The sequence below is a fragment of the Podarcis erhardii genome, assembly GCF_964252035.2.
Source record: "Podarcis erhardii genome assembly, chromosome: 1".
Taxonomy (NCBI): Eukaryota; Metazoa; Chordata; class Lepidosauria; order Squamata; family Lacertidae; genus Podarcis; species Podarcis erhardii.
In genome coordinates, this window is record NC_138497.1 from 128,987,938 (window position 1) to 129,014,935 (window position 26,998).

A 26,998-nucleotide genomic window follows, 5' to 3' on the forward strand; every position below is an offset into this window, starting at 1 on the left:
ACATGACCCGGAAGCTGTACGCCGGCTCCCTCGGCCAATAAAGCGAGATGAGCGCCGCAACCCCAGAGTCGGCCACGACTGGACCTAATGGTCAGGCGTCCCTTTACCTTTACCTAGGGCTAGGTAGACTCTGGTTCGAATCCCCACTCAGCCACAAAGCCACCTTCTTCTCAGCTGACATGGGTTTTTCCTACCTCTTCAGAAGGTGGTTCGAGGGGATGAGTCCAGCACAGCCACTGAGGTCAGAGACTTTCCTCGCCTGCCACCACAGGGCATCGTTCTGGTCCACAATCTGAAGAATGTCTCCCTTTTTAAACGGCAGTCCTGCGTCAGCACACGGAATGGCGGGGTCCTGAAGGGGCCAGTAATCTGCCATGGCTCGCACATAGAGCTGATACAACCAAAGAGAAGGCTTATTGTAAATATTTACATCCCATCTGTCTGTGAACTGTGTTTAAGGCTGCTGTGTGTAAGGGAAGAACCCAACAGGCATGGCTAAAACATGATATGATAAAACATTAACACTGTAAACAGGATCAGGGGGGAATCTGGTCTTTCAAAATTTCAGCAGCACCCTGTGCGAGGTCAAAATTCAGTACCCAGTGCGGCAGAACAGGCTATGCTGCCCTAAATCCACCTTTGACAGTAGGGAGAGCATGAAATAAATAACCTTACAGGTCAAAGACCTGTCTGAAAGGAAGACCTGAAAATCGGCAATGGACAAGCCTCTCCAGGGACAGAATTCTGCAGCATGCGACAGCCAGAGAAAAGGCCTTTTATTTCTCATGCCTACCAAATGCAACTCCAAAACTGTCAGGGCACACCAGAGCTTTGCTCCTGAATATCATAAACTGTCAGGTTCATATAGAAGCCAGTGGGCCTTCAAGAATTTATATACTTCTGGTTGCACTGTAACATGTTTTATAAACAGCACAGATTTGACAGTCCTTAGATCATAGCAAACTAAGGTCCGGGGATCAAATCCGGCCCAATCACCTTCTAAATCCGGCCCACAGACGGTCCAGGAATCAGTGTGTTTTTACATGAGCAGAATGTGTCCTTTTATTTAAAATGCATCTCTGGGTTTTTTGTGGGGCATAGGAATTCTTTCATTCCCCCCCCCCAAAAAAAATATAGTTGATGCCCCCACAAGGTCTGAGGGACAGTGGACCAGCCCCCTGCTGAAAAAGTTTGCTGACCCCTGGTTTAGATGGAGTAATTTATGACATCATCCTTTTGAATACTAGCTGCTGGGAACAGGATAGCATGATTGCCCCCAGGTCTTGTTTGTGGGCTTTTCGGGAATGGGAGTTGAATTGACAGTACCAATTCTCCTTTTGGGATTAACTGGATTAGCCACACTTCCTTTGATTAACTCTCTGCAGCCACAGAGACCTGAAGAAATAAACACATCTTACCGTCGTTTGATTGCTGACTGGCCGATCAGAAACTGGAATCAGCTTGAACATAATAGTTCCCTGCGACAGTGCCTGCAAAAACGCCAAATGCATAGTATTTCAGCACCCAAACCAACATATTAGCAGTTCTAGATTTTTAAAAAGACACTTCTGTGAAGGCAGGATTAATAAAGTTCACAGCGACGCCATTTTAAGTGTGTAATTGTTGGTTTAAAAGGTAAAGGGACCCCTGACCATTAGGTCCAGTTGTGACCGACTCTGGGGTTGCGGCGCTCATCTCGCTTTATTGGCCGAGGGAGCCAGCATACAGCTTCCGGGTCATGTGGCCAGCATGACTAAGCCGCTTCTGGTGAACCAGAGCAGCACATGGAAACGCCGTTTACCTTCCTGCCGGAGTGGTACCTATTTATCTACTTGCACTTTGACGTGCTTTTGAACTGCTAGGTTGGCAGGAGCAGGGACCGAGCAACGGGAGCTCACCCCATCGCGGGGATTCGAACCGCTGACCTTCTGACCAGCAAGTCCTAGGCTCTGTGGTTTAACCCACAGCGCCACCCCCGTCCCATAATTGTTGCTTATCGGGGCTAATAAGGCTTTGAGCAGCAGAGATTCCCCCTGGGTGCATGAAAGGAAAACTGAGGCAGCTGCCACCTGACTCCTGATGATCGTCTTCCAAAGCAACTACTCTATTCCAAACTTAAAAATGGAAAGCGTAATGCAGGTCGTCAGCAAAAGAGGTTTAAAGACTGTCTCAAGGCAAATCTTAAAAAATGTAGTATAAACAGTGACAACTGGGAAACACTGGCCTGCGAGCGCTCCAGTTGGAGAACAGCCTTTACCAAAGGCGTCATGGGCTTTGAAGACACTCGAACTCAGGATGCAAGGGAGAAACGTGCTAAGAGGAAGGCACGCTTGGCAAACCCTCACCGTGATCAACTCCTGCCTGGAAACCAATGTCCCCACTGTGGAAGGACGTGTGGATCCAGAATTGGCCTCCACAGTCATTTACGGACTCATTGTTAAAACCATGTTTATGGAAGACAATCTTACTTGGCTACAAGTGATCGCCAAAGAAGAAGAGAAGAAGAAGAAAGAAGATGATGATACCTGAATTTGCTTATGCTGGCCTGCTTTCTGTTTTGTAGCGTGTCCACTGAATTGCCAGCCAGTATTTTAAACTGCAAACCATTTTGAGCAGATAGGCAGTATCCAAATAAAATGTTTAAAGTATCCCCAAGGCCTCTGACATTTATGCAATTTGTTTGCTAGCTGACATTTCTGGAGATTTTATTAATACGTCACCAAAGAACCCAGGAAGAATGCTATTGATTACACTGGGCAACAATTTTTTACTTTTTGAATGTTGTCTAGATTTCAACAACTGATTTAGGGTATTTTTGCACTGCTGAATCAGGAAATGGCATCCATTTCTCTCCATCAGGTCAGGTTTACAGTAAACTGAATGGTGGGCATTGATAAAGGTAAGTACACGTAAATTGCATGTTGCTTCACCATTTTTCAAACTTCAGGGCTTGAACTTCCGTTTCTTGGATCTCCTGGAATGCTCAGCGGCAGGGAGGTCTCTCTTCAGAGTCCAACAGTAGTCAGCCATCATGACTGCGTCCCAGACCCTAATACCTGGTCTCCATCTCCTTCATGTCCTGATGGAATCTCTCCCCCTGCTCGTCACTCATTGAACCCAGGTTCTCAGGAAACTGGTCCATATGTGAAAATAGGTAGTGCATCTTGACGCTCATGTTGCAGCCCAGGTTTCTGAAAGCAGTCAGCATGTTGTTGACAAGTTCTGCGTAGTTTCTGGCCTTATTGTTGCCAAGAAAGTTCTTCACTACCAGAACAAATGCCTTCCACGCTTCCAGTTCTACTTCATTCATTGACTTTCTGAACTCTGGATCTCTGATGAGCTGACGGATCTGAGGACCGTCAAAGATGCCGGCTTTCAACTTCTCCATGGTCAATCCTGGAAAAGCCTGGCACAAGTAAGTGAAGCAGTCACCATCCTTGTCCAGAGCCTTGGTGAACTGCTTGATTAAGCCGAGCTTGATGTGCAGCGGTGGGAAGAGTATTCTGTCTCTGTCCACCAGAGGGTCGTTGATGACGTTCCTTTTTTTGCAAGGCACCAATTCCTCCCGCACAGGCCAGTCCTTCTTCGTGTAATGCTGAGCACGGTCCCTACTATCCCACATGCACAGAAAACATGGGTACTTGGTGAAGCCAGACTGTTGTCCCAACAAAAAGTTCACCATCTTCAGGTCAACACAAATAAACCACTTATGCTGATCATAACCAATTTTCTCCAGCACATACTTCACCGCTTCATAGTTCTCCTTCAGTGTACTCGAGTGAGCCAGGGATATAGATTCAAACTGGTTGCCGTTGTGTAGCAGAACACATTTCAGTGATCGCTTGCTGCTATCAATGAACAGTCTCCAATCTTTGGGTTCGTACTGTGGCACTCCAAGCTTGAGCAGAAGCTGCACAATATCTGCACAGTACACCAAGTCCTTCTCTTCCGAGAAAAAACAGAGGTACTCTTGATGCCTGTTGCGGAAGAAGCTGATGCGAGCGCTGTCAGAGAGGAGGTTTTTTTCCTTCAATCTGGATGCCAACAGTTTGGCAGAGTCCTTTGACAAGCTGAGGTCGCAAACTAGATCATTCAACTCCTTTTGGGAAAATGGATGTGGAGCATCATCTTCAAGAACCACTTCCTCTTCTTCATGTCCTTCAACACTGGAGGCATCTTCCTCACTAATGTCAGGAAGTTCTCCGAAGATAGGCACTGGAATTTCATCACAATGAGCTACAGGATGACATGCTGACTGAAGATCAGGATACTTCGTGGGGCGGCTGCCCCATTAACTTAGTTTTGATCCCCCAACTTTATGCTTTGCTGCACCAGTTTATGGAAGATTTCGAGGTTTTATGACTTCAAACTGATCCCTTTTTGACATAATCACCCAGAACTATCGGACCTGAATACTTCTTGTCATTAAAATAATCATTTCCAATCAAAACAATTATTCAACATGGCCTTTTACCCCCACCAACTTCTTCTAAAATGCTCCACACAAGCGTACATGTGAACAAAAACGTAAAAAAACGACATGTGGCCAAAAACTCAAAAACTTGACCCGATTGAGAAAAACCAATGTGATTTTTGGATTCAGCGCATCAGATTCGTCCTAAATCAACTGAAAAAACGCAGACAACAAATTTGTTGTTGACCAGTGTTATGCATGGTGGTGGTGGAGAACAGTTCAGTTTTTAATAGGTTCATCTGAATTAACTTGTGTGGGCTTGCCAGTGGGGACCAATAAACATATTGTTTGCGTAGAAAGCTGTCCTTGTGGTTTTTTGGTGTTCGGTTTAATTATTACATTTTAATTATTACAATTTAATGCCATAGCACCATTGCAAATTAACCAGATGTCCAGGTATTCAGGTTAAGTGCTGTCCTTGACAACAACTGTGTTGATAACAACAGACGCCCTGGCACCGGAAATCCAATTTAACGCACATGGCAGAGTGAAAATCCGTTGTGTCTGGATTGTGTCAGTGGATTTTTAATCACACTGCATGTCTGATTGGCTTACCAATGCCAGCATTTACCGTATTTTTCGCTCTATAGGACGCACCAGACCACAAGACGCACCTAGTTTTTGGAGGAGGAAAAGAAGAAAAAATATATTCTGAATCTCAGAAGCCGGAACAGCAAGAGGGATCGCTGCGCAGTGAAAGCAGCAATCCCTCTTTCTGCTCTGGCCTCTGGGATAGCTGCGCAGCCTGCATTTGCTCAATAAGATGCACACACATTTCCCCTTACTTTTTAGGAGGGGAAAAGTGAGTCTTATAGAGCAAAAAATACGGTATGTGGTATCAACACAGCTGGATTTTTTTTGTGAATAACCACTGCTAATACCGCAATCATTGACTGGATTTTTCTGCATTTCCTTTCCTTTATGTCTTCCTGCTGACAATTCCCCCCCTCCCCCTGCATTATGTGTGTGTGTGTTCGTGTGTATATAATACAATATGTCCTGAAATTCAGCATAACTTGCATGAACCTTTAAGGTGTCACAAGATCAGGTCTGGTGTTTGCTTTTCCCCATGGACTGATCTGATTTGATATTCCCAGACCTGCTTGCAGATCAGAATGCAAGTATTGGCCGGATGATGCACCTTTCTAGATTTTTTGATGCAGTTCCGTTCCCCAAAATATTAACAGCAAAAGTATGTTGCGTTTAAAGAAATGCAGCCAAATGCATATTTCATATCAATGAAATTTACATGTATTTATGGGAAGATGGTATAAAAATTGCAAACCGTTTCCCTGCAAATCTTCCATGCTCCCTTTTTGCAAAGTTAAAAAAAGAAAAGGAGGGAAGGAATGGGTCTACAGGTGAGTGCCAAAGATGCAGGGATGGATGGACCAACTTAAGACCTTCTGATGTTCTCATTGGGAGGTATTAAAAATGTAAATATCATACCAGAATGTGAATTACTTGCTCTGGCTCCAAGCCTTCCACTGGAACTCCATTCACCTCGACCAGTTTGTCTCCAGCATATAACAGCCCTATGACAGCAAAGAGGGCATTGAGAGTTCTGCAAGAAAATAGGAGGGACAAAAATACTCTGCCCTTCTGAGGGATGCCTGCATCCTAGCCAGAGTTCTAGACAAGGGGAATCAATGATCATATGCGAGGCAATATTGGCAGAGAAGTCAATTTACAGAACCTAACACATGCACACACAAAAATCACCCCTAAACTACCATTCCTTCCTTGCTGTGTATTTTAGAATTCATCTTACCACTTCTATCTGCCAATCCACCATGGATTACTCTCGCTACAGTAATATCTCCTGTTAGCTCGTGGCGTTTAATAGTGGCACCCTAGGGTGGAAGAGAGAGAAAGAGAAAAGAAAAAGAGAAAGAGAGAGAGAGACTATCACTGAACAAGTGAATGAAATAGAAACAAAGAATTCAGAAACAAAGAATAATATTTAACTATTATTGCAAATGGTGAGAGATTGTTAGAAACATTAAGGCTGGAGTCTTCATTCCATGCACACACACTCCTTCTATAAGGATGTTGCTACCAGCTGGCATTCTTTTTACCTATACATCATGAAACAATTTTAATTACCTTACATTACATAAGCAAAATAATATGCTTAACTGCACTAGAGGGTTTTTTGTAAGGGAAAAATATGCAATAATCACAGTTGGATTTCCTCAATGTCTCCACCTCTTACATATAACCTTCAGTAACATTTCTAACCATATCATTTTTCTTCTGTAGCTTACATTACCCCCGAAACAGCCTTTTAATAAGCCTACACAGGTTGCTAGCACCCGCTGTGTAGGAGTGCAAATATCCAGAGTGTGGGGTCAGGCGGGATTACTATGAGGAATTATAAAATATGCATCAAGCCATTGTGTCCACGATGAATGCATTGTGTTGACTGGGTTTGATACATTGACAATAATTTCTGATCAAATCCCACTGCATCTCTGGCCATTTCCTCTACTCTTTCTTGACAAGTCAAGTATGCAGCCCAGTTGCTTCCAGTTGCTTGCCAGGAAGGCATCCTGGGCCATAAAGATAGTGGGCAGTTTCTTTAATGTAGCTTTTCTGATATGTTAATCTTAGGATGTTAATCTTAGGGCCAGGAAACAGATCTCACCTGAAGGTGATAATAATCACTGTCTTCCTGGCCATCCTTCTTATCATATGTATTGATTGTTTATGACCTCAGGGGTTGCCAAATGCTCTCCTTTGTAGTTCTGTTCTTAGTTTACTCCAGAAATATGTGTGCTTAATTAGTTTTGGTAGTTTTACTTTGTTCTCACGTGGGAACTCTGTAAAAAGTTCTTTGTGAATAAAATGACCAGGGCCGAGGGGTAGGGAAGGAGATTATTATACGCACCCTTCCCAGAGTCTTGCTGGTTCAAGCCTCTGTGTGTATTCTTATTAATCAGAGTTCAGTCCTTCCTTTACAGTGGTGCCCCGCAAGACGAACGCCTCGCAAGACGGAAAACCCGCTAGACGAAAGGGTTTTCCGTTTTGGAGGCGCTTCGCAAAACGAATTTCCCTATGGGCTTGCTTCGCAAGATGAAATGTCTTGCGAGTTCCTGCGGGTTTTTCCCCCTCCCCCCCTTTTCCTAAGCCGCTAAGCCGCTTATCAGCTGATCCGCTAAAAGCCACTAAACCGCTAATAGCGCTAATCCGCTAAGCTGTCAATGGGCTTGCTTCGCAAGACGAAAAAACCGCTATACGAAGAGCCTCACGGAACGGATTAATTTCGTCTTGCGAGGCACCACTGTACTTTGGAAACGCCTCACACTGGGGCTCTGTCTCTCCTGCAGCAGCCCATTGAATTTCTAAGTTGGGTAAGGAGCAGCAGGATTCTCTCCTCAGGCATTCTGTTTGACTTCCACATGGAATTCCTTGTCCACCTATGACTAACAGGCTAGTGCTTCACGACATCGCTGCCCTCAAAGCTCAGCAGATGTAACAACTTTCTAACAGTAGGGGAAAATACGCACCTCTCTGTATCTGAAAGCAAAGCAAATAATTCACATTACTCTGATCACTGCGGCGCTGCCTAAGCTCTCTTAAGCGCTACGTTGGGGAAGGAAGACTCTTACACGGTGAAATCTGTTCTTCATGAAAACCACCTCATGGGCATATCCTACTCCTTTCTCATATTTATAAAGCTCGTGTTAAAACTCTTCATTTGTGAAGCTGTCCTTCTAATCTGAAAAAAAAAGTTGCTTAAGCTGGCGGCACAAGTTTAGAATCAAATGTCCAGCTTACAAGGGGCTGCTTGTTTTTCACCAGGCAGACGATTCTCATCGCCTCCTCATTTTCAGGGATGTTATCTGGCAGAGGTGGGAGGATTGGTTCATAGTCCTTCTGGGCCACCGTATCATGAGCAGACAGAAAGGCCTGTGAGGAGGAGGAGGAGAAGAAGAAGAAGAAGAAGAAAGGGGCAAGCAATGTTCAGCATCATCTTTGCATTCAGATACTGTCATTTGTTTCTTTCTAATCCAGAATACGGCAGCTAGACTGGTGACTGTGGGCGGCTGCCAAGACCACATAACACCGGTCTTGAAAGACCTACACTGGGTCCCATTACGTTTCTGAGCACAATTCAAAGTGCTGGTGTTGACCTTTAAAGCCCTAAACGGCCTCGGTCCAGTATACCTGAAGGAACGTCTTCACCTCCATCATTCTGCCCGGACACTGAGGTCCAGCGCCAAGGGCCTTCTGGCTGTTCCCTCACTGCGAGAAGCCAAGTTACAGGGAACCAGGCAGAGGGCCTTCTCGGTAGTGGCACCCGCACTATGGAACGCCCTCCCACCAGATGTCAAAGAGAAAAAAAACTACCAAACTTTTAGAAGACATCTGAAGGCAGCCCTGTTTAGGGAAGCTTTTAATGTTTATTGTATTTTAGTGTTTTGTTGGAAGCCGCCCAGAGTGGCTGGGGAAACCCAGCCAGATGGGCGGGGTATAAATAATTAATAATAATAATAATAATAATAATAATAATAATAATAATAATAATTTCCATTCCGCCCAAAAGCTGATGCTCCAGAGCTAATCCTCACCTGGTATATGAATCTTGTCTTCATACAACATTCCTCCCAGTTGTCATTCTTTTACAAAAGGAGAACTAACAGATAATGAATCAATGGACTATTTGTGCAGGGATCTGAAGTGAGGCCTGCCAGTTTTAGCATGCTATCTGCTTTCCAAATATCAGATATGGTCTTTTTTGGGTTGTTGGAGAAGGGTGGCGGAGTTTCCATATTCGCTGAGTATGCTGCATATTAACAACCCAACCATGTTCTACTCCTAAAGGTAAAGGTAAAGGGACCCCTGACCATTAGGTCCAGTCGTGGCCGACTCTGGGTTTGCGGCACTCATCTCGCTTTATTGGTTGAGGGAGCCGGCGTACAGCTTCTGGGTCATGTGGCCAGCATGACTAAGCCGCTTCTGGCAAACCAGAGCAGCGCACGGAAACACCGTTTACCTTCCTATTTATCTACTTGCACTTTGACGTGCTTTCGAACTGCTAGGTTGGCAGGAGCAGGGACCGAGCAACGAGAGCTCACCCGTCGTGGGGATTCGAACCGCTGACCTTCTGATCGGCAAGTCCTAGGCTTTGTGGTTTAACCCACAGCGCCACCTACATCCCTCTACTCCTAAACTTTCTCCTTTAATGCTGAGTAATTTCATGGCCGGTACTCACCTTGAAGTGTGGTCCTCTGAGAAGTCGCCGTAGCTCTTTAACCTCTGGAGACTGTTGGACTCCCCGCAACAGCTCCACCACCTGAAGGTGACACAAAGAAGACAACCGTATTTTTTGCTCTATAAGACTCACTTTTTCCCTCTCAAAAAGTAAGGGGAAATGTGTGTGCGTCTCATGGAGCAAATGCAGGCTGCGAAGCTATCCCAGAAGCCAGAACAGCAAGAGGGATTGCTGCTTTCACTGCGCAGCAATCCCTCTTGCTGTTCTGGCTTCTGAGATTCAGAATATTTTTTTTCTTGTTTTCCTCCTCCAAAAACTAGGTGCGTCTTGTGGTCTGGTGCATCTTATAGAGCGAAAAATACTGTAATTTTGTTATGTACTGAAGTTCTCACCCTGGGCCAGCAAGGGGATACTGTAGATAGTTTTCACTCAGGTCCACATATGCAAATAAGGGATTGAAAGTGACATTCAGTGATTGGATAGTTACAGAAAATGGTTACTGTTGCATTCTAGTGGAGCTCTATATAAGCAGGCTGGCTGAACCCTTCAGTTCAGTTCTGTTCTGGCCTGTGAATAAACAAGAGCTGTTTGAAGAATCACTGGGTCATCTGATACGTTCACCCACAACCTAACAAATTTCATCTTGGAAATCTATAGAGCACCATCTTTTTGTTAACAGCTGAACGATGAGGCACATATTTGATCACCGATACGGAGAAAAACCAAATCACACGCTATCACGCTACTCCTCTGGAGATCATTAACTTTGAACAGAAAGCCCAAGCCCATCGAGCTGTTGGGTTATTTTCTGTTCCAGTGACTTGAGTCTGAATCTTATCTTGCAATCTCACCTCGTGGGTCAGCGGTCGTGCCTGTGGTGTGAGTGGAACTGGTCTTCTTTTGATATACAGATGAAGACATTCATAAACCTAGGAGTAGATGTGCTCAAGCTGAAAGATACCACTGACACAACATAGTAATATGGAACAAATCTCATAACATTGCTCACATTTCCCCTGAGGAAACCCACCCAGGTGGGAGGGGTATAAGTAATAAATTAAATTAAATTATAATTATAATTATATCTTAATACTCTCATGTTTAAATGGGAAACCTCCGGGATTGGGAAATGTTTGCAGACAGGAAGCTGGAAGGTTGATTGCCTGAGCTGGTTCGATCATTTTGAGAAGGCTTAAGTATCCTTCTGTATTTTATATCAGGAAAAAATTGCCGTATTTTTCCGTGTATAGGACGCCTCCATGTATAAGACGCCCTCTACTTTTAGGGACTCCAGCTTAATAAAACAGGGGGGGAGTGCCCCGTGTATAAGGCAACCCACAGTTTTTCACATACAGTGGTACCTCGGGTTACATACGCCTCAGGTTACAGACTACGTTAACCCAGAAATATTACCTCGGGTTAAGAACTTTGCTTCAGGATGAGAACAGAAATCGTGCTCTGGCGGCACGGCGGCAGCGGGAGGCCCCATTAGCTAAAGTGGTGCTTCAGGTTAAGAACAGTTTCAGGTTAAGAACGGACCTCCAGAACGAATTAAGTACTTAACCCGAGGTACCACTGTAATTTTAAAGTAAAAAACCCCTACTCTTATACACAGAAAAGTACGGTAATTTATACTTGCATCCACAGAATGGATCTGCAATGATTATTGATCATTGGCGGGGGGCTGCATTATCTCTCCATCCGTTGATTTACCATATTTTTTGCTCTATAAGACTCACTTTTTCCCTCCTAAAAAGTAAGGGGAAATGTGTGTGCATCTTATGGAGCGAATGCAGGCTGCGCAGCTATCCCAGAAGCCAGAACAGCAAGAGGGATTGCTGCTTTCACTGCGCAGCGATCCCTCTTGCTGTTCTGCCTTCTGAGATTCAGAATATTTTTTTGTTTGTTTGTTTTCCTCCTCCAAAAACTAGGTGCGTCTTGTGGTCTGGTGCGTCTTACAGAGCGAAAAATACGGTAATCACCCCAGCCCCCACATTGGAAAGAAATGGGTAGCTCTGAAGATATAGTCAATGTCTATATACTAACAGCTGCCAAATGACTTTGCTCGCACTGGAAAAGATCTTACCTTCAAGAGAGCCTGCAGCCACGGAGATCTCAGCAAGTCATACAAGACACCAACCCCATTGACATCTCTCTTATAGAACAGACTCAGTTCATGCAGGACCAGAGACAGAACGTGCGATAAACCTAGCCCACAGACAACATGCATGAATATTTATGGCATCATTTCTTTACCCAAATTACAGCTTCAATCAAACCCCCATGGAAATCAGGTTTACAGTGGTGCCCCGCAAGACGAACGCCTCGCAAGACGGAAAACCTGCTAGACGAAAGGGTTTTCCGTTTTGGAGGCGCTTCGCAAAACGAATTTCCCTATGGGCTTGCTTCGCAAGACGAAAATGTCTTGCGAGTTCCCACGGGTTTTTTTTCGCTTTTTTCGCCCTTTTCCTAAGCGCTAAGCCGCTTAACAGCTGATCCGCTGATAAGCCGCTTCTCAGCTGATCGCTAAAAGCCGCTAGACCGCTAATAGCGCTAATCCGCTAAGCTGTCAATGGGCTTGCTTCGCAAGACGAAAAAACCGCTAGACGAAGAGAATCACGGAACGGATTCTTTTCGTCTTGCGAGGCACCACTGTATTATCAAAATTTATAGACTTTCGGCTGCTTGCCATGATCAAATCAAACAAAGCGTGTTCTCCCTGAAATGAGAGCACGTGTTGCGGTGGGGTCTGCCAAGCCAACCCTCTGCTGCCAGGCAGGTAAAATTGGCTGGCCTGGGGCAACGATTTGGATGGCCGGGTTGCTGGGGCAAATTGCATGTTGCAATGTGGTGGGTGGGACCAAAGGCTTTAAATTTTGGGGCACTCAGCTTTAGCTTTTGCTTTCTCTTTTGCTGAGTGCATCGGATCACCCGCCCACCTTCGCTAATCTAGGGCTGTTGCGTTTTATCTTGCTATGCCTGTCATGGGGTCGTCTGCCATTGGGGCAGGGGCCTAGTAGGAATTTTGTCCATTTGGCTGATTGGCTGGTGCCATTTGGTTTTTGCCTACTACTTAGCAATTCGTCACAACTTGTAAGGTTGCGGTTAGGCATTGGTTATAAAAATTGGTGGAGGAGGGGTCAAGATAGGCTGGGCCTGCCCCTCCAATGGTGGTGTGGAAGGGAATTCCGTTAAAGGAATTCAGGGGCTTGCCATGATTTCGTCCAATCCCTGAAATGGGACCAGGGCCGGCAAGCCCTGGGGAGCAGATTGGGTGAGCGGTGAAGGACTGTTGCTCAGCTCAACTGCTCCCCAACATTGTTTTCCCTTCACTGGCTTCCAAGGGAGTTCGGAAGTCAGTTCTGTCCCTGGCGGGGGGACAGATAGTCTTAACCAATGCCTAAGCAACCACTCACAGATTATGTATTTTAATAAAGTTGTGGCCAAAATTATGCCAAAAACCTTGAACAAAAATTATGCGTGAACTGTGAATTATTTTGAGGGGTGGCTTGGGGACCTCCACACGCAAAAGCAATTGAAATAGCTCAAGACAGTGGATGCTTCAAGTGGTTTCTCCAAACTGAGCTGAAAATGCAACTTATTGGTTGCGTATTTCTTGTCTTCCTAGGTAATAAAAGCTTAGAGCTTTGCCTAAAGACAAGAGCCAAAAGATTCTCATTCTGTAGCTCTTCACTGGTGGGGCAGAGCCAGTGACCAAAAGGGGAGAAGAATGTCATCATTAGACTGCTTTGCTAATGCTGTCTGTCTTGAAACCCGAGACTGTGTAATATAAAAGGGTGTTCTTTGGACTTGGCAGGGGCACCCTAGATTCAGGTTTTCATGATTTGTTAATAAGTTAGCATTTCAATTTTGTAAACATTTTAGTAGTGGATTTGTCACAGTGCCTTTAATTTGTGAAGGCATCTTTATTAGTTGTTAACTTTTAATAAAAGGGAAAGATGATGAAACACCTAAGCAGTTAGGGACTTTCTCTCTCTATGCCTAAATCTAAACAAAGCAGAATTTATTCTCTTCTCATTTCTCAGCTGTTATCATCAACATAATTTCTCTTTAAATATTTAGATATTTTATACCTCGAAGAACAGCTTCATAGAATAAAACTAAAATAAGCAACAGCCATAAAACCACTACATCAGATTAAAATGCAATGGTGCTGCAGTATAAATACCCAAAGTAAATTGGCTGAAATACCAGTGTAAAAGAAACTGCATTATTCCCATTGGGATATCAGTCTTATAGAAGGGTCCAAATGCATATGATGAATTTATTTTGTTGACGCTAAGCCGATTTGATCAGACCAGTGGCTGAATGGGAGATTGCCTAGGAACTCCCCTTTGGGTTTTGAGCTCAGTCTCAAGTCTAGCCATTAGGCCTTTTGAAACAGATGTAAGCATTTCAATTAAAATAGGTATATACCGTATTTTTCGCTCTATAAGACTCAAATTTTCCCTCCTAAAAAGTAAGGGGAAATGTGTGTGCGTCTTATGGAGCGAATGCAGGCTGCGCAGCTATCCCAGAAGCCAGAACAGCAAGAGGGATTGCTGCTTTCACTGTGCAGTGATCCCTCTTGCTGTTCTGGCTTCTGAGATTCAGAATTCCACCCCCCATTGTTTTCCTCCTCCAAAAACTTGTGGTCTGCTGCGTCTTCTAGAGCGAAAAATACGGTATATATTTTCAAACAGACAACAGGCTTTCTAGTTTGTACAACTGGACAGCTCTGGTATGGTGGTCTGCAGTTGCGCAGATTTAAGTGAAAAGAAGAGGAATACATATCTACTATTACATTCATCTATTTTTTTTATTTAAAAAAGAGAATAAACCAATGGGTCGCACCGTTTTCATGGCTACGCAACAGGGCAGCTTTCTCCATCTTCTCCCTCATCCTTGGAGTTTCTGCACGTTTCTCTGAGTGGATCATCTGAGTTGTATAAAATCAGAAGCCGAACTGGAAAACAAAGCAAAAGAAATAGTTTATATAGTTAAATTTGAGTTTTTAATAACACTTGAGAATGAAGACTGCGGGGGAATTGAGGTGGATGCAGAATACCTTCTTTGAATTTTAACTGTTAGATGTGTAAAATTTTGGAACCCTCTGTCTGGAATAACAACACGAAGAAAATACCACAGGTCTCAGTACAGACTGGGATGCATTTACGACAAAAGTATTTCCAAACGTCATTAATGAAGCAAATAATAAAAGTTTGCTGTTGTACCCAATGCTTTTTTTCTATAGAAATGTTTAGGGGTACTCTCATTTTGACTCAAGAAAATCACCATTTTATACTTCAAATCAGGGAAAATAAATACAGTAAATGGACAAAAGTACAAATATTCACAAAATGTTTAAGGGTCTGCATACCCCTGCATCCCCCCTGAAAAAAGCACTGGTTGTACCTTTATACTGGCTATGTTATATTTAAGGAATATCAGATTGTTTTCATCTTGACATGTGGCTCATACCAATTAAAAACCCAATATTTATTTAGTGCTATACAGTACTTTTGACTAGTTTCTCTCTCTCTCTCTCTCTCTCTCTCTCTCTCTCTCTCTCACACACACACACACACACACACACACACACACGCACAAGATTTACACACTTTTGAGATTTTTAAAAAGTTTGCCTTGTTTGTAAAGAGGTAAAGGACCCCTGACAGTTAAGTCCAGTCGTGAACGACTCTGGGGTTGTGGTGCTCATCTCACTTTACTGGCCAAGGGAGCCGATGTTTGTCCGCAGACAGTTTTTCCAGGTCATGTGGCCAGCATGACTAAGCTGCTTCTGGCAAACCAGAGCAGCGCACAGAAACGCCGTTTACCTTCCCACCGGAGCGGTACCTATTTATCTACTTGCACTTTGACGTGCTTTTGAACTGCTAGGTTGGCAGGAGCAGGGACCGAGCAATGGGAGCTCACCCCGTTGCGGGGATTCGAACGGGCGACCTTCTGATCGGCAAACCCTAGGTTCTGTGATTTGGACCACAGCGCCACCCGTGTCCCGCCTTGTTTGTACTAAGACAGAAAAAGACACAAACGCAGAGAAGGGCAAGCAGTGTCCATTTTCACTCTTCAAAAGGTACCAGGTCAAACAGAAATTGCAACACATGGACTAGTTGGAATACAAGCAACTACATTGTGCAACAAACAAATATTGATGTTTCAAGACTCCGAAGAAGCACAATATCCCAGAAACACAGCCTTACGTTGTAGGTTTTCTAGAACCCCTACAATGTGACTAATGTGCCTTTGCCGTGTTAAAATGTTTGAAGCCTATGTTAAAAGAAACAGCAACTAAAGGAAAGCTCACAAGGACCATGTTAGAGAATGCGTGGCTAACATAAACTCAAAACCTATAAAAAGGACTTTCGTTTCAGAACAGAACATATACAGTGGTACCTCGGGTTACATACGCTTCAGGTTACAGACTCCGCTAACCCAGAAATAGTGCTTCAGGTTAAGAACTTTGCCTCAGGATGAGAACAGAAATTGTGCTCCGGCGGCGCGATGGCAGCAGGAGGCCCTATTAGCTTCAGGTTAAGAACAGTTTCAGGTTAAGAACAGACCTCCAGAACGAATTAAGTTCTTAACCCGAGGTACCACTGTAATGTTAAAATAACAACTACAGAAAAGAGGAGGCTACATTGCTCACTATTTCAAAAAGGCAAGTGTCAAGAGACCTATGCATGCAAACTTAATCTATTTTAAGGAATGGGTAAAAGAAGGAGAGAATATATTTCTCTAATACAGAGAAATCAGTGCCTAATTTGCTGTGAAAATGCTGCTAGAGGGTCACTGGTGTCAGAAGTGGTTTCTGGAAGGGTAAACAAACAGATAAAATAAGCAGCCATTTAGAGGGGGGGGGAATAAACTGAGGTTGACGTCCTCTCAACCTTTCCCAGCACAGATGATTTTGGACAGCTTGTGGTTCTGAAAGTACTGTATAAAGTCTTCAAAAAAATAGTAATTATCCAGGTCATAGCTATCAACTTACAGATTTGAAAATAAGGGACCAGCAACCTCGAAAATAAGGGATCAGCAGCCAAAATAAGGGATCAACAATTACTTTGATAAAATACATATTTTGTTGCCTGCAAATGGCTTTAGATACCTATTAGGTCCATAAATTACCATATAGCATATATTCAACACAAAAAAGCAACAATTGTTGTTGACAGAGCACAGCTGGACATAGAAAGGGCCCCATTACCTTCAGTAGCTTATTTAAGGGACATCATCAATAAGGGACAGCAGCGGGACATGGCGCTGGGATAAGGGACTGTCCCGCCAAATCAGGGACACTTGACAGCTATGATCCAGGTTCTTTGGAGGCAAGTGCAGCAAGACCCCTGGTCCTTTTGCAAAAATTCTCACTATCTGAGCTTGCCAGGAATTGCTCAGCTCCTAGTTAAAAGCTGTCATTGACCAGCTGAATTGCTTGAGGTAGAATTCTTTCCACTCACTCAGACAACACCATTACTGTAGAAAGCAGCAGTAGAAATATATATATACAGCCAGTTGTGCCACAACAATCACTCTCCTAGCTCCCCTAAAAAAGGGGTGGTGGTGCAAGAAATGTAACGTTATACCAACCTGGAAGAAAATACGCTGTATAATTTCTTATCTTCGGGTTTATCCACACAAGACAGCAGCCATTTTACGTGGCTTTGTTCTGCCGATGTATTACCCCAATCTTCTTATCGGAGGCAAAGGAATTACTGTCACTTTTACTGCCCTTCTTAGGACCTATATTTAGAACTCGCTTCCTTTCTTCTGCTGTTCTGGGTACTCCACCGTCATTAAAAGATAGCTAAGGAGAACAGAGAGAGATGGGAGGAAGATGCGAGAGGCAGGCGCAGTTGGGAGCGCGTGGAAAGCTGAGTGCATGTATCCCAGTGTCTGAAAAGTTAATACCATAAGATGGCAAATCGCTGCAGATAGGAGATAAGGATAGAAAGGGGAGGGAGTGTGAGAGGGGGGAGAGGGAGGGGAAAGAGGAATGGCTCGATAATGCAAACATGTGCCAGAGGCTGGAGAAGAGGTGGGGGAGACAGCAAGCAGTGTGGAATTTTGTACTTTGTGGCTGGTTCTTGAGTTCCTGGGGTGAGCCGGAAGTGATGGAATGGAATTGTTGCTTTGGTTCCACATTATCTTTTAAAAGCAGCAGCAGCAGCAGCAGCAGCAATGACTGCTTTTTTTCCTAAAAGAAATGTTTGGGGGTACAGTGGTACCTCGGGTTACATACGCTTCAGGTTACAGACTCCGCTAACCTAGAAACAGTGCTTCAGGTTAAGAACTTTGCTTCAGGATGAGAACAGAAATCGTGCGGCGGCAGCAGGAGGCCCCATTAGCTAAAGTGGTGCTTCAGGTTAAGAACAGTTTCAGGTTAAGAACGGACCTCCGGAACGAATTAAGTACTTAGCCCGAGGTACCACTGTACTCTCATTTTGACTCAAGAAAACCACCATTTTATAGTTCAAATCGGGAAAATTAAATACAGTAAATGGACAAAAGTACAAAAATTCACAAAATGTTTAGGGGTATGTGCCCCCCTGCATCCCCCCAGGAAAAAAAGGACTGCTAATAATAACTACAACAAAGATAATAATTCCACCCCCCTAAATAGCAAATGTTGGTTGTGAAATTTCTCTCTAAGATGGCGAGAGTGTGAGTTTTAGTAGGTTCCTGGCTGTGGTTTTTTTTACTAAAAAAAACTACAACTGCAAGATTTCTTTAAAAGTAAAGGCTGCACACTCGAGAGCTATACCCTCCAACATTTCTCAAATGAAAATAGGGATGTCCCGTTCCATAATGATAATTTTACTATTTATACCCTGCACACATCTTACTGGATTGCAGCAGCTACTCTGGGCAGCTTTCAACAGATATAAAAACATAACAAAACATTAAACATTAAAAAAAAAACACCCTTCCCTAAACAAGATTGCCTTCAGACTGTTCGGGAGTTGAATAACTCCATACCTCCAACATTTTTCCAATGAAAATAGGGGAAAGCGGGACATTCCAGGATCAAATCAGAAACCGGCTTCTCTAAATCAGGGATGTCACTGGAAAATAAGGACACTTGGAGGGTCCGAAATTCCCAGCACCCTTAACAAACCACAGTTCCCAGAATTATTGGGGAGGGCATCACATGCATTGAATGTATGGTGTCTATGCCGCTGTAGTCATTGCCTTTAACAGCTACATATTATTTGCACTTTTGTAAACGAACACAGTTATGCCTGCCTCTGATTAATATTTCCTTCCAGGTTTTCTTCCCACAAACCTGCACTAAAACACCTTCAACAGCAGCTATTCATATAGGTCTCCATCTATTTCCTGATTTCCTCATACAGTAGCTTCAGTTGCTGATATGTCAATATGGGGTAAATCCACATACACTCCTTTGACAACTCTATTTGCTAAGCAGAAGTAATCTGCCTATTTATCGCCAGCATTCAAACAAAGGAGTTACATAAATCAGATCAGAACCATCCATTTCCTAAAAATAACAAAGCATATGGGACATACAGAGTCAAGAAAGCTGGATAAAAATTGCAATGAATAAATCATTCAGAATAGGAGGAAAGCCCTTGTTGTTTTTAATAAATACAGCCTTTCTCAACCTTGGGTTGTCTAATTTTTAGATTACCTAATTTCTGAATTTCTATCCTGCCTGACAAAACTAACTGGTCTGTGCTAGGTTATCATTTGATTAGGCAGGGATAGAAACAAATGAATACTATACTTTCCATAGCTATATAGGTAACAGAGGTGACAACTTGAATAAAATATGGGAGGGGGCAGATAAGCCCTGCTCCACAAAATCAATCACAAGACCTGGCACACACACAATTTGAATGGTAATGCCCATAAATATTGGGGGGGGCAGTCCCTTAAAATATTTTATTGGGGGGACAGAGGGACCTCAGTCCCTAGGAGTTGGCTTCTATGATAGGTAGAAATGGAACCATGCAGAAAATAACTAGGTTTAGATCATTCAGTATTTGACAAGCCAAACAGAGGGGGTTTCTTGTTTTGTTTTCAACGGTAAAATACTGTTCAATGAATTTCAAACACCTAGCAATCTGTATATAATATAATCTGCTTACACATTATTAATGCTGCTCATCCAATATAGATTCCAGAGAACATCCCTTGAAAATTCATAGCCTTTGGTAAGAGTTCTTTATGGCTTGGGGAGAAATCAGCAATCAACTAAACAAGGAAACATACTAATTACATAAAGAGGAATGCAGTTTTAGGACTCAGAACTCAAATTTCCTTGGCATGCAGAACTTCAGAGGACTAGGCATAGCGGTTCCAAAGTTGAGCCCTAAAACCAGCATGCATAAAACTCATCCAAGCTTATCCTCTCACACTCCTGTATCACATGTGTGCCCTTCTGCGTAAGAGAGAGCCTGTGGTTCATGCATGTGCGCTGCCGCGACCCAGCTTAAGGACTCCTCTGTGCTTTTCTCACCTTTCTAATCTGACTCCTCACCTCCTCCCAGGAAAGATGCTGCAGCAGAGCTTAGACCCTCAGCCCCACCCCACGTCACAGTTGTGTGTCTAAGTAATCCAACTGACACAACCCAGTCTGGGGAAGAAGGCACTCTGCCAGCGCGGGCATCTAGATCTGTCTCGCATGCTCAAGGTCACCCAGCATCCTATCTGGGGGATTGTAGAAAGATGAAAAGTTTGCCTTCCAAACCCAGATCATATATGTGCCTTCCAGTATGGGACTGTTTATCTTATAGACTGTATTTTTTGCTCTATAAGACGTACTTTTTCCCCTCCCAAAATTATGGGGAAATGTGTGTGCGTCTTATAGAGCAAATGCAGGCTCCATGGCTTCAGGGAAAGCAATGCGAAGCCTACGAAGCGCAGTGGGAGCGCTCCCGCTGTGCTCCGGAGGCTTCGTGTTGCTTTCGCTGAAGCCAGGAGAGCGAGAGGGATCGGTCCACACCGATCCCTCTTACTCTCCTGGCTTCGCTTCGCTGGAGAGGCGCTGCGCAGCTTTCCCTCTCTGCACAGCGCCCCTTCAGCGAAGCGGGAGGAGAAATTGAAGGGGCTCCGTTTCTCCTGCTGCTTCGCTGAAGGGGCGCTGCGCAGAGAGGGAGAGAATTTTTTTTCTTGTTCTCCCCCTCTAAAACTAGGTGCGTCCTATGGAGCGAAAAATACGGTATATGCAGATTCTCCAGGTGTCCTCTTTTCCAGGGACAGTCACAGATTTACAGAAGCCATCCTGGTTCCTGATTTGATCCCAGAATGTCCCGCTTTTCCTTAGGACAGGTATGTCCAAAGTCCGTTTCGGGGGTCTAATCCGGTCCGCCCCCGTGATGGGGGCACCCCCAACATTTACTGTATTTTTCGCTCTATTAGGCACACTTTCCGCCTCCTAAAAAGTAAGGGGAAATGTGTGTGTGTGTGTTATGGAGCAAATGCAGACTGCACAGCTTTCGCTGAAGCCAGGAGAGCAAGAGGGATCGGTGCGCACCGATCCCTCTTGCTCTCCTGGCTTCAGGGATAGCCGTGCCAAGCCTGCAAAAGGCTTGGCATGGCTATCCCAGAAGCCAGAACAGCAAGAGGGATCGCTGCTTTCGCTGCGCAGCGATCCCTCTTGCTGTTCTGACTTTGGGTGGAGAGGCGCTGCGCAGCTTTCCATCTCTGCGCAGCGCCCCTTCAGCAAAGCGGAAGGAGAAACGGAGCCCCTTCCATTTCTCCTCCTGCTTTGCTGGAGAGGCGCTGTGCAGAGAGGGAGAGAATATTTTTTTCCTTGTTCTCCTCCTCTAAAACTAGGTGCGTCTTATGGTCGGGTGCGTCTTATAGAGCGAAAAATACATTAGTTCGGCCCCCATGGCAGTATATGTAAAAGCTAAACAACCTCGGTTGGCCCTCATGCATGTTCACTTCATCAAATCTGGCCCTCTTTGAAAAAATTTGGGCACCCGTGCCTTAGGACATCCCTATTTTCATCAGAGAAATGTTGGAGGGTATGGAGTTATGCGACCACTGAGCCAAGGAGAAAAGTAACTAGCCTTTAGAAGACATCTGAAGGCAGCCTTGTATGGGGAAGTTTTTTTTTTTTAAAAAAAAAAGCTTGATGTTTTATTATGTTTTTATATATGTTGAAAGCCCCCAGAGCGGCTAGGGCAACCCAGTCAGATGGGTGGGGGATAAATAGTAAATAAAATAATGACAATGACAATCTGACATTCCTGTTGTCATCAGCGAAATGTTGGTGGGTGTGATTTATGTGGTTGCTAACAGAGTCTTTTATCTTGTTGAGTTCACTTTCCTATGGAGAGACACAGGTGGGAACAAATACAACTTTAGGGGGAAAGTACTGTTGCCAAAACAAATATACTTTCATACAAAGAAAGGTTGCCATGACAGTCCTAAAAACATTTCAAAGTTCTTCAGGTGCTGTTTATCAGACCTACCACGTACTTGAGAGTTTGACTGTACAAAACTGAATCTATTTTTGTTGCATTGTGCAAAATATGAGCAAGCCAGGGCTGAACTGATACTACCCTTGCTGATACCTTTTCCCAGGAAAATCAGAGGCTCACTATGTCAGGTTCCTATTGGAAGATCGGACAAATGCTAGAACATTAGCAGTGGCAAAGTTTTTATCGGTGGTTGCAAGAACAAATGATCCCTATATTCTGAACAAAATGCTTGTTTGACCTGGAGCTGGGCTGTATGAATTGTGTATTGCTTTATAATGATTTGTTGGGTCTCTGGACCGTAATAAAGATTGATTGATTGATTGATTGATTGACATATATGCCCAAATAAATAGAAATGAAACAAAAATGCCTGGTAGTTTGCAGTGCCAAGTAGAAAGGAAAAAACATGCTCAGGTATCAACAACGCAATACAGTACCTGAACCTATCAGCACATCATGCTAGAGACAAATAGTTTTCCTTATGCGCACATTTCTAAGAAGAACACTTGACGGTGTCATGAAACAATGAAGAGGGACAAAGTAAGCCTGTAACCCCAAAACACAAAAGAAAATTCTATTTTGCAAAGGAAACCAAGCCTCATTAAATGTAGATAATTTGTGAATCTGCTTCCCATCATTATAAATGGGAGAAGGAGAGATATGTGAACATTTCACAAATGACACAGAAGTGGAAACATATTGCACTCTTCAGAATCTGAATGAACCTTAACAAAAATTTGTATAAATTAATATTCAGGTAGGACTTTAAACCACGGAGATTAAGCTGAATGTTTGCCACTAAAACAGACAGATGCCAGAGACATGATTCCATCTGCACTGATTTGTTTCATCTGGGCTTGTCCCATAATCAGAAACACCTGGATTTCAATAGTATACAAAAACCAAATTGATTCCTGGTTATGAGTTATTGATGGAACCTTTAATAATTATTTGAAGACATTTGAAGGACATAGTAACGCCCAATGACAGGGAAATGACTGTACGTTCACTGACAGTCACCCAGTTACAAATGGAAAAGGATTAACTCCCCTTTTCTAGCTAAAGGAGTTCAACTCCTTTGAAAATTATGATTATCCTTTATTTTTACAATTTTTAAGGATTCTAGACCCCCCCTTTTTTAATCTAGCAGGAGGATTAGTTGAACTATGGACCTGATTCGTTCATCATCAAGTCTCACAAGGAAAAAAACCCACTTACCAGGTATTAAACTGCAATTGAGTTTCACAGCTACTGTGGAGAAATTCTTCTACAGGATGTATTGCCGATTCTGAAAGGGACCAGAAGTTCCCATCAGAATTTACAACAGTCCAATCTTCTAGAATTGCCTAGAAGGAATTGCCTAGAAGGAAAACATTGGCTGGATATTAGTAACTTAAGTCACCTCACTGCTCTAGCTAATCTAGGGACATCCTTTCCTTTTTAATCCGTGGAAACGTAACCAGGACGACTCTTTTTATCAAGGAGAGAACAAAGCTTCTTAACTGTTTTCTCACTTAAAACTTGGCTTGAAACATTATTATTTTTGCCTAATTATATTGTACTTTCATCATTTGGAAAACCGTTCTATCATATGGATAGATCTGATCGCCTGTGTTTGTTTGTTTTTCCAAATCAGTAGCATGAGGCAATGAATAAAGATTAGGTAGCTGTCCTTTGGCAATTACACCCATATAGGCGAATAGAAGATATTCAAGTTCAGAGTCCAAAGAAAGTAAGGCAATCCATTTCTTTGTTAACCAGCAACAACATTAAAGCTGCTACAGAGCTTTCAAATGCAGCTCAGGGTACTGAAACAAATCTATGCCCGTTTAATTATGGGATTCTCTTCAGCTAATCATTACCTCATAATGAAATGGCCTAGGAATAATCCAACTCAAGACACGTAAGGGGCTTCTAGCAATTACTGATTGAAAGACAATTAAAGCATAGCATTCCACAAAGGAGTTATGAAAAGCAGGGTAAAAATATTTTAGGGTTTGGACATTTTAAGATGCAACAGCTATACAAGATTGTAAGCTGCATTGCTTCAAAATGTGCTAAGATACTGGGATAAGTGGGAATCTGGGCTTCTGCCCCAAAGGCCTATCCTGATGACATGGCTGGGGATCGGTGTTCATACTGAGGGTAAAACAATCCTATATTCAACACCAGGAATGTCAGAGAATTCTGATGGAAACAGAAATAGTAGTGGAAACGACCAATTGCTGCTTTTTCGTCCCATGTGTGAAATGGATAGCAATCCAGCAAATATGATCTATATTTCTGTTGTATTTTCTTCTCAAAGCATCTGACAATTATAAACGCATACATAATATAAAATACTTTTTTAAAAAATATTTTGTCTACAATGAGATTCCTCACCCTTTTAATTCCCTCTCTCCTTTTATACTTAGGACAGTATTAAATGCCCATTTCCAGATTGTGTATCTGTGTACGGCATGTCTGATGTAGGGGCCATGTATCATTTGAAATAGAAGCTTCAACCAATGTTTCCAATTTTGTGCGTTTCCAAGACTTTTTAAGTAGCTGGTTAGGATCTCGCTTAGAAGGTTTGAGACAGAGAAATAATCCTGAAAAAACAATTTGAGAAAAATGAAAACAAAATGTCAAAATTATGCTTTATCTCTCTGAAAGATTTCTTGGTATAATTTTGACAATTTGAGTTTTTCTCAAATTAATCAAGATCATTTCTCTGTCTCAAGCCTTCTGGGTGAGCTTTCCAGCTGTTTAAAAAGTCTTGGAAATGCACAAGGAGAACCCAACTCCTCTCTCATTTGAGCCAGAGATTTAACCTGGTTGTTAGAAATCCAGTCCGTAAATCTCAGTGCCAACTGGGGAATCAACTTAAATTGTGGGTGGAATAAAATGGAGGTAATGGGGGAAGTTGATGGGAACCAATAACTTTTAAGTACGTATGGTACCTTCCACAGAGCTGTAACTCACAAATTTTTAACAGAAAAACCACCTTGGAGTGATTAGCGAATAGCACCCAAATGGAATTTGTATTAATTGCCACAAAAGAAATGACAGAATTATTCTTTATTATGAAAATTGCTCCATTTACAGCCACTGATCCCACCATATATTTTTTTAAATAAAGGAGCTACACAAAAGCCATGATTCAGATTTCCAGAAGTTATCGGCATTGTCTGTATTAACTTGTTAATTCAACTAGAATATTTTTCACATCTCCCACATCTGTGACAGACATAGTGAAGGACAGCACCTGTTTTATCCAAGATGTCAGCTAACATTATCCACATACACCAAAGGAAAAGTCACAAGAACAATGGCATGACTGTTTTGTGGCTCTCTTCTTTAAACAATACTTCAACAAAAAAATAACATTTGAACAAAAAAAAAAAGTGTTTCCTTCCAGGTACTCTAGGTCCCTGCATACTATGCCAACATCTCAGGCATGACCAAGCATATACTTATTCCGACAGACCACATTGCTAGCCTTCTGTAATCTGTGTAATGAAACTGCTCCAGTCACATGAATTGTATATTCAGTACATCTTAAGTCTTGGATTGCCATGGATCAGAAGAAGTAGGAAAGCCATGAGTTCTGTAGACAGATCTTAGTGGATACATAGACCCAGGCAGTTTAACTTAGAAAGACACTGTGTGGTTCCATAGTGCACTTCAACCCTCCAGAAGCTCAGACAGTCTCTTCAGAATAACAAGTGGCATATTTCCGGACTACACTTTTATATGAATTCCATGTAGATGCCACACTACACATTGCTTTTGTTAAGAGATGGGGGGAAAACACTTTGCCACTTTGAAGGGCAAATATTTTTTCCCCAAGAGCTGCCTTGAAAACCTTATTTTTGCTTCTTATAAATTTTCTTTTCCCCCATTTATATTGGCCTCTGCTTTTTCTCCTTTTTAAAGGCCTCAGAACTGCATCCACCGCATAAAGATTTTCAGTCCATCGTAAGTGCATTTCTGTGAAGAAGACTAAAGCGGTGTTCATCGGTGTCTTCTATATTTAGGTGAATTATTTAGGTGAGCTTCTCGTGTTGAATCTGGTAATAACATGCCTGCAAATAAGGTTTTTTAAAAAAATGACAATTAGCATTCTTTTAAGTGGGTTGGATCCAGATTAAGCTACTTTAACAGGATTTACAATGGTACCTCGGGTTACATACGCTTCAGGTTACAGACTCCGCTAACCCAGAAATAGTACCTCAGGTTAAGAACTTTACTTCAAGATGAGAACAAAAATCGTGCGGTGGTGGTGTGGCAGCAGCGGGAGGCCCCATTAGTTAAGGTGGTGTTTCAGGTTAAGAACAGTTTCAGGTTAAAAACGGACCTCCGGAACGAATTAAGTACGTAACCAGAGGTACCACTGTATATACATCTTAATCATCAAAACCTTTAAGATGTTTACATGAAATACAATATTACCAATAAAGTCCGTTATCAGCAAGTTAGCACAGCTTTGTGGTTTTCAGATTTCCTAGTTAGCAGCTATTGCTGATTACAAAGATTAAGGACTAAAGGTAAGGACGTTGTATTTGCGATCAAAGCAGGTGAGAGATCTGACTGATAGTTCAAACAAGTCTAAATATAAATGGTGTATACAGAAAAAAATAGATAAACAATGTCTTAAATAAGGATATTATTTATAGGCTTGCCTTCAGAGTAGTGAACATAATGCCTTGCTCCCCATGTTGGAGATATGGATCCATGAGGTCCTCAATCAAATGCACTTCAGAACCCAAATTCCTGATCCTGCCACAAAAAGGGAACAGCTGTTTAAGTCAACCAGCCACTATTTCGCAAGACTTCACCAAGAGTACAGAG

At 42.9% G+C, this 26,998-nt stretch overlaps 3 protein-coding genes across 9 annotated transcripts in view; all 3 read right to left on the reverse strand.

The window, feature by feature from the left end:
- MPP4 (MAGUK p55 scaffold protein 4) overlaps nt 1-20,370 on the reverse strand; it is a 44,166-nt gene extending 23,796 nt beyond the window's left edge. For 3 of the 7 annotated variants that reach the window (XM_081877475.1, XM_081877472.1, XM_081877473.1), the window contains exons 1-10: nt 17,301-17,887; nt 14,547-14,658; nt 11,779-11,900; nt 10,544-10,621; nt 9,693-9,773; nt 8,255-8,386; nt 6,246-6,327; nt 5,924-6,009; nt 1,419-1,490; nt 195-391 (exon numbers count right to left, since the gene is read on the reverse strand). In XM_081877475.1, coding sequence (XP_081733601.1) covers nt 195-391; nt 1,419-1,490; nt 5,924-6,009; nt 6,246-6,327; nt 8,255-8,386; nt 9,693-9,773; nt 10,544-10,621; nt 11,779-11,900; nt 14,547-14,631 — 935 coding nt within the window. In that variant the 5' untranslated portion in view covers nt 14,632-14,658; nt 17,301-17,887. Of the gene's footprint in view, nt 1-194; nt 392-1,418; nt 1,491-5,923; nt 6,010-6,245; nt 6,328-8,254; nt 8,387-9,692; nt 9,774-10,543; nt 10,622-11,778; nt 11,901-14,546; nt 14,659-17,300; nt 17,889-20,193 lie in introns of those variants that run through there. The other 4 variants (XM_081877470.1, XM_081877471.1, XM_081877469.1 and 1 more) reach the window with 3 other exon arrangements.
- On the reverse strand, nt 3,050-4,539 carry LOC309352005 (uncharacterized protein; the record flags this gene model as incomplete). The annotated part of the gene is made up of 2 exons (XM_081880257.1): nt 4,272-4,539; nt 3,050-3,883 (listed from the first exon to the last, which is right to left on the reverse strand). Exons 1-2 carry the CDS (start codon nt 4,290-4,292, stop codon nt 3,050-3,052), a joined length of 855 nt encoding a protein of 284 aa, XP_081736383.1. The 5' UTR covers nt 4,293-4,539.
- Nucleotides 20,371-25,212: 4,842 nt separating the features above from the next.
- Nucleotides 25,213-26,998, reverse strand: part of ALS2 (alsin Rho guanine nucleotide exchange factor ALS2) — a 51,963-nt gene continuing 50,177 nt past the window's right edge. Inside the window, exons 33-34 of the mRNA XM_081850285.1 lie at nt 26,830-26,926; nt 25,213-26,232 (exon numbers count right to left, since the gene is read on the reverse strand). Of these exons, the coding sequence (XP_081706411.1) occupies nt 26,194-26,232; nt 26,830-26,926 (136 nt within the window). The 3' untranslated portion in view covers nt 25,213-26,193. The remainder of the gene's footprint in view (nt 26,233-26,829; nt 26,927-26,998) is intronic.